This window comes from Bison bison, unplaced genomic scaffold (assembly GCF_000754665.1).
Source record: "Bison bison bison isolate TAMUID 2011002044 unplaced genomic scaffold, Bison_UMD1.0 scf7180017864143, whole genome shotgun sequence".
Lineage (NCBI taxonomy): Eukaryota > Metazoa > Chordata > Mammalia > Artiodactyla > Bovidae > Bison > Bison bison.
Window position 1 is genome coordinate 5,054,171 of NW_011494715.1, and position 7,667 is coordinate 5,061,837.

The 7,667-nt window shown below is 44.8% G+C and overlaps 1 protein-coding gene across 2 annotated transcripts in view; it reads right to left on the reverse strand.

The window, feature by feature from the left end:
• The window catches only part of MSRA (methionine sulfoxide reductase A), a 230,084-nt gene extending 227,908 nt beyond the window's left edge, over window positions 1–2,176 (reverse strand). Inside the window, exon 1 of one of the 2 annotated variants that reach the window (XM_010840281.1) lies at window positions 2,087–2,176. In XM_010840281.1, coding sequence (XP_010838583.1) covers window positions 2,087–2,099 — 13 coding nt within the window. In that variant the 5' untranslated portion in view covers window positions 2,100–2,176. The remainder of the gene's footprint in view (window positions 1–2,086) is intronic. The other variant, XM_010840283.1, reaches the window with a different exon arrangement.
• Window positions 2,177–7,667: the final 5,491 nt, after the last annotated feature.

The following is a 7,667-nucleotide window of genomic DNA, read 5'->3' on the forward strand; positions in this document are numbered from 1 at the left end:
ACACAATCTGTTTCTTTTAAAAGCACACCCCTTGGCCATTCACAGTGGGCTTCCCAGGGTAGCCTGCAGCCAGATGAGCCTACAGCCTGGAGTACGGAAGATGCAGAAGCCAAGGGGAGAGTCTCAGAGGAACCCCATCAGCCTCCCCACTCCATGGCTAAGAAAACTGAGGCTGGGAGAGGGGGAGCTGCTTGCCCAGTCAAACAATGAAGGCCTTGGGTTAGGATTTTTAGGGAAGTCACTCTAAAGCAAACCTTTCACAAACTTATAGTAATAATAATCCCGCTACAGAGCTTTATGCACTGATATTTTCAATTATGTGGCCAACAACATTATTAGTCCTTTGGGAAAGAGTCTTTCCTAAAATATCAGGACAGGAGGAAATCTATGACCAGTCAGTCTCATTTCACATTTCCCAGTATGACATGGAACCTAGTTTCTAACCTAGTTTCTGGGGGTTCACAAAGCTAAAAGACACCGAAAGAACCCTTTGTACAATTACATGACTCTTTTCGTGCCCTGGTAACAAACACTCAGCTTGGCCTATGACTTGAGTAAAAATGCTGTCATTGAATGTAATTTCTCAGAGGAAACTTAACAAATCAAACAGTGAGCACACATCTTATAGTAATAACTAATGCAAGGAGATCAAATCAGTCAATCCTAAAGAAAATCGACCCTGAATATTCATAGGAAGGACTGATACTGAAGTTAAACCTCCAATATTTTTGCCACCCAACACAAAGAGCCGACTCACTGGAGCCGACTTTTTCCCTTCTTCTGGGAAGACTGAAGGCAAAAGGAGAAGGGGGCGATAAAGGATGAAATGGTTAGACAGCATCACCGACTCAGTAGACGTGAATTTGAGCAAACTCCAGGAGACAGTGAAGGACAGGGAAGCCTGGCATGCTCCAGTCCACGTGGTTGAAAAGAGTCAGACACAACTTAGTGACTGAACAACAACAAATGCTTTTTTCTACAAAAACCAGATACTGCATTTAAATTTCTGGGCATTAGAACTTCTAATTACTGACCAGTATATTTTAAAGGGTGACAGCCCACACACAGCAAGATTTACAAACACCTGGGCAGAAGTGGGTCCCTGTTTCATAACTCTCCAGGGTTAATCATCAGTGATGACTAACTCTGGGATTAGGGAAACATTTTATCCTGAATATGCTAATTTAGAGACACTGTTGTCAGAAGGCTAATTTCTGGCTCAAAGACACTTCAGTGCTTAAAGCAATTTTACATCAAAAGCCCTTGCAGGAGACTTCCATCAAGACCAGAGGGGAGATGGAAGCTGGAGGGGGTGTGAAGTCAGGGGAATTGAGGGCTTTAGGATGAAAGAGATCAGAGAATGTGTCTAAAGGCTAAGGGGAAGGAACCAGAGAAACAAACAAACAAAAAACAGGAATATGCTCGGTTCATAATGGAGGAGAAAGAGACTGTTCAATTAGATTGATCTCTGTGGAATAACATCTCAAAGCTATTTGAACCCCAGCTTTTATGCATACACATGTGTGTATAGTACATGTATATATACATATAGGTTTCCCCGGTGGCTCAGACAGTAAAGAATCTGTTTGCAATGTAGAGGACCTAGGTTCAGGAAGACCCCCTGGAGAAGAGAATGACAACCCACTCCGGTATTCCTGCCTGGAGAATCCCATGGACAGAAGAGCCTGGCAGGCTACAGTCCATGGGGTCGCAAAGAGTTGGACACGACTGAAGAGACTGAGCATGCACGTATATATGTATATGTGTATACGGAAAAAATCTTTCCTAGGGAAGAAAAACTCAACTCCTAAATTATCAGGTTAATTCAGAGTGTGGACATAAGAACAGTAAATATACAGTTTGATATTTGACTTGCAAAGTGAGGAAGGAAAGCATACTAAATTCTATAGAATAAGCTTTTCTGATCCCAGAAATACTAAGAACTCGATAATTTTTTGGCTGCAACAACTTGTAAATATCTAGAAGAGCCCAGATTTTGAAGCCCTGAGGACACTTGCTAAAACTCAGAAATTTGGCACGAGTCTTTGCACACAATTTGGGTTTTCTTTCAGAATTGATATCTTACCAAATACAGCCATCTGTGTTCCCTCTGGGAAAGGTTCAACTGTTCTGTTGCCATTGACATGATGTTTGGCTAGAAAAAAAGAAAGAAAGAAAGAAAATCAAGTTAAGTGTAAAGTTCTACACACATACTAACACATGTCATTAAATGTGTCAGAGAGCCTATTTCTCATTTTTAGTTAGAAACAGCACTAAAGTTCACCCTCTTAAGAGAGTTTCAATTATTATTATTTTTTAATCTCAGTTACAAAAAAGCCCAGAGATGGCCTCATTCGGGCATGGCATTTCACCAGTGAGCACTCCCAGGCCCGAGTATGTGCAGAGCCGTGCAGCTGGGGGTGGCAAAGCCAGCCGGCCTGGAAGCTCCTGACTCCCGGCCAGAGGGTCCCTCTGTGCCAGGACATGCCCTGGAGAACAAAGGGAGCGTGGGGCTCGGGGTGAACTGCGGTGGCTCTCCCTGAGGATTGCTGATGATCAGAAGTAAGCTGTAAAGACTACAGGGTAGGGACTTCCTTAGTGGTCCAGTGGTTAAGAATTTGCCTTGCCAAGCAGGGGATGCAGGTGAGAACCCTGGTTGCAGAACTAGGATCCCACATGCTGAGGAGCAATGCAGCCTGTGTGCCACAACTAGAGAGTCTGTGCACTGCAACAAACGATCCCGCATGACACAACAAAGATCTGCTGCAGCTAAAACCCAACGCAACCAAAGAAATAAACGCATAAGTATTAAAATAACCATAATAAAAAGACAACAGGGTAACACTGCAGACAGCATCATTTCGCAAGTCAAGCACCATTTCAGGGGCCAATGACACTTGCCTTCTTAAAGACCAGACAGACCTTCATTTCACTGCTTCCTACTACCCCTCAGCCAGCCTCATCACATCCGCCAGTCACCCTTCCACCTGAATGCATATCAAGGACTTAGAAATTAAAAGTGACCGGCTTATGGTTTTCCAGCCTTAACTTACTCTCATAGCTCCCAAACCAAAACCAGGTAAGAGAAGATCTGAGTATGGCCCATCTACGAGTAGCCTAATTTGATCCTTGGCAATTTGGGAACATGGACATTTACATCGAAAACACTTTGACACTGCATCATGGTGCATGGATATTTTGATCTAATGGGTCACATTAGATTTACTGAGCTCTGGCACAGGGCTCAGCACTAAAGCTAGGTACTGAGGGCTTTGGCAGAGTTGGGTGGAGACTGACATGATTCTTGCCTTTATGAGGAGTGTACAATTATCTTCAAGAGGTAAAATTTCAAAAGCAAGTTTACAATGATGTGCTAAGTCCTGGAGTGGGGACTAAAGGTACTGGAAGAGTTTGCAGCAGAGGGACAGTCAGCTGCAAGGTGGAGCCAGGAACCTGGGGAAATTACAGTTAGTGTCGAGTCTAAAAGGAGGACTAGGACTCAGAAAAGCAGAGGGTGAGGGAGCAACTCGAGTGAGAGCCAGAAGTCGATGCAGCCAAGACACTGTCCTGGACCAGAGGACAGACTAGTCCAGGCAAGTAAAGGTGATGTGTTGAGAAGCAGCGGCACTTAAGGATAGATTGGTAGGCAGGCACCTGATCATAAAAGGTCTTGAGATTCCCATCCAAACCCACAAGACCCTAGGCAGCCGCCGGAGCACCACAGCTACACCACAGCCGCCGTGGCACCACACCACAGACCACAGGTCTTTTAGAACCTGGAGGCTGATAAGGTTCAGTCTAGGTTAGTCGATTCCTGCCTCTCTTCCATCATTTCAGTGGCCTCCACAGGTTCCTAAGCAACGGTGTACTATTTGAGGAACAGAAGAACTGGGTGAAGGGGAGGAACCAGGCTGAACCTGGCTCACGAGCCTTACAGTCTTAAGGTACTAACTGGCCCCTCCAGCAGATGCAGGAGGTAAGGTCACAGGTGGCCGTGGTACCTTGGACAGTGTTCAGACAATGGTAGGATCATTGGTTACTGAATCCAAAGGAAGGTGGTGAGGCTCCACGAGGAACTCACAGCTCTATTCTATAGTTAGGACCCCAGAGCCCCTGTCAGAGGTATTAAAACATATATCAAAGAGCTATAATCCCATTCAAAGGCTAACCCACTAAGCTCACTCATGAGAATTTAAAGAAAAATGCGAGAGAAAAAAAAAAAGGTGGTAGACATAATATTTACTCATGTACTACTGGTAATAAATCTTTATATCAACTAAATATCCAAAAACAGAGAAACATTATCATTATCAAACATTATCAAAACATAGAAAATTATCATTCATAATTTATCACAAGCATGGAATATCATGTAACATTTTAAACACAGTATTTGAGAGAGAAATAGAAATGTGAAAAAATATTTGGGATAATAGTAAGTGAAAACAATGCTATTACATACTGAATGCAGACTATAATGACGGCTAACAAAAATATGAATGCTTGTGGGAAAAGACTGGCAGAGAAATATGCAAAACCAAAAATAACTATGAATATTATGCAAGATATTTATCACTATCAGTTGTCTTTGTCATTGTTAGATTCTTACTTCCCAGATGAAAATGTTTGTTTGAATTTTTCGAAGTCAACAAAGCTGTAGATTTCTAAAATTTGTTCTGCAGCACTTAGTGTCCCAGGACAGTCCATCAGGACATATGTATAGCCAGCCAAACCACTACATGGCTTCCATAAACATTGTGGCTTATTTGACATCTCCTCAGGCACAGCTCAAAAGCACTTCCAATGCAGGATGACCTTCCTCACCAAACCTGACCCTCTTCCAGCATCCCTACCCCTGGGAATAGGACCACATACTCCTACTTTCGGGGCATCCTTGCGCATTCTCTCTCCCTTGCTACGCATACCTAATCCATCACCAAATCTGGCTAATTTTGCCTTTCAGATAGCTTTAGAATCCTTTCACTTCTTCCCTTCACCACCCAAACCACCCTCGTCCCAACTCTTATGGCCTCTGCCCTGGACCCTTACAAGCACCTCCAGCTCTTCCATATCCCCTCTCCAATTCATTCTTCCCATTATCATCACAATTATCTTTTAACTGATTATATAACACCAAGTCCCTGGTCCTCTCCCCCACTTTCCATGGCTTCCCACTGCTCATAGGCAGAAGTCAGAACTCTTCAATGCAGCTTCAAAAACCCATGTGGTCTGGCCACCTCCGCCCCTCATTCCCTCGACTACAGTCAGAGCTGCACCCTACACTTAGTCATTATTTCAGCGAGTAGACTACAAGCTCAGAGAAGGCAGGGCTCATATGGGTTCTTGGTTCCCACAGTTTCCGCACATTGTAAGACCCAACATAGGTGTTTAATGAATAGCTGCTAAATTAATGAAGGGAAACAAACTACTAAGGTACTAAAAAGTCCCTCTTTAGCCATTATGAAAGATTATTATTTGATACACTGATGTATCTCTACATACACACACATGTGTCCCTTATACATAAATGATCATTGAAAAAGGCCACTCAGAAAGTCTCCCCAGTCGGATGGCCTGGAGACCAAGGAACTCCTCTGTTCCAGTCCCTAAACACCATTCCTCTTCCCTTCCAAACCACCTTCTCCCATCTGAGAAGGTAGAAGTGGAAAGACTGGACATGCTACCCAGAGAGGAAGGAGGAAGTTCATAAGCAACTCCCTCCTCACTGCCCAGGCTCTCCGGGACTCTGTCTTATCTTTCATTCTACAGCCTGAGACCCAAAGATAACAAGGCTCTAAACTTGATCTTGCATCTTTTTCTGAACCACAGCTGAGCCTTACATCACTCCCTGGAGAGCAAAGACACAGCATTAGCCAAGGACAAAGAGTGCAGAATCTAGGGCTAAGGACCTGGACTCTGCGATAAAACTGTCTGACCCTGAATCTCAGCTCTCCCGCTGCCTAGTCGTATGACCTTGGCTCAGCAACGCAGCCTCTCTGTGCTTCCATTTCCTCATCCGTACCTACCTCACGGGTTGCTCTGAGAATCAAAGGAGTTAATATATGTAAGGCACTGAGAAGAGTGCCTGGCGCACAATACACACAACTGTCAGGCTTGTATCAGCATCTACATGTGGACTTGCTTTACCCAAGATCTGAGTCAGGACTGGCAAATACACGGCACACATGTACCTCTCCTCCACGTCCACGTCCATGGCAGACATCATTAATCAATCCCAGCACACTTTCACAATTCCCGGACTATGACCACAAAATCTTGTCTGGACTTAGCACCCCACAGAGTCTCTTATTCCCCAGGAAAGGCATGTGTGATGAAATCATTCTGCTATTCCTGGTCTCAGTGAATAAACCATAAAGATGGTACAAAGAAAGAAGCCATTTTTCCTTCTCATTTCTACATCACCCATTGCAATTTTTTAAAAAGACTCTTTGAAAGCCTCCAGACTCTATACGGCTTTATGGATAAGAGAATAGATACTGTGTGCTACTTTCCATTCCAGAAGGAGAGAACAGGGGAGGAGTTAAAAACCAAGCAAGGGCAGTTCTAGTCCTGCAGACCAAGGGCAGCTTCCCATTGACACTCTGCTCAGGCAAGTACCCGGGGGCCAAAGAACCTGAGACTGCTGAAGCATATTCTAAAGGTCAGATGAGACTGGAGGGTGAGGAGCATTTATAATTTATAATTTAAAATATTTTTTAAAAAGCATTTATAATTTTTTTTTTCAAAAGTGGTGGCACATTTCACCACAGAAACAATCAAACCGACTAAACAGAGCCATCCCTCATTGACTGGGCACTGAGAGTATTGATCACCAGCAGAGCAGGAGACAGGAGGGGTCTGTCCGTCTGACAAGGACATCTGCTGCCCGGCCCAGCAGGCGGGTGCCTCCCGTCTGGCTGGCTGGGCGCTGTGGGCACACGTTCCAAAGCGCCGCACTCCAGGGGGACGACCTGGGCTGATGGCCGTGACGTGTCCTCAGTCAAGGGCGTGTGAGGACGAGGAATAGATTTCCATTTATCTTGAAAGCCCAGTGCTTGAGGAGCAGGGAGGTTAATTAGAGCAAGACTGGGTCAAAGTCAACTCTCGGAGAGATTCTGAAGGGGATTTGGTGCGGGGCTCGGAGGAACACGTTCAAAAGCTTTAGAAGATGATACTGATGCTGCTTCTTGTTTTGTTTTATGAATGTCTAATGCACTTCAGACTTTATTACTGTCTTCTTCCTTGACAAAAACACAGTAAAACTCTTCAACCATGTACTTGCAACAATGCAAATACAGACACAAACTACCTGGCGATTAGTGCCGTGTCCTGTGCTCAAGTTGAGAGCTAAAATTTCTATCTTCTGGGTGGGGAGGGCATGGATTTATAAGGTAAATGGCAAAGTATTTCGTCGGGGGCTGGAGAGTGGGCCCCCACGTTCTCCTAAAGGGTCAAGCCTCTCCAGGCAGGTCATATTGGCGACACCAGCTAATTGAAGAGTCTTGTAACTGCTGCCACTGTCCTGGGAGTCCAGGCCCACTGCTGGGCCCAGAACCATCCCTGGACTGGACTAAAGCCTCAGGGCTGCAGACCACCCGGTGGTGTGAGCCCCCACCGTCACGTTATTCACCCCACACATCACACCCAACTTACACATGTCCTGCATT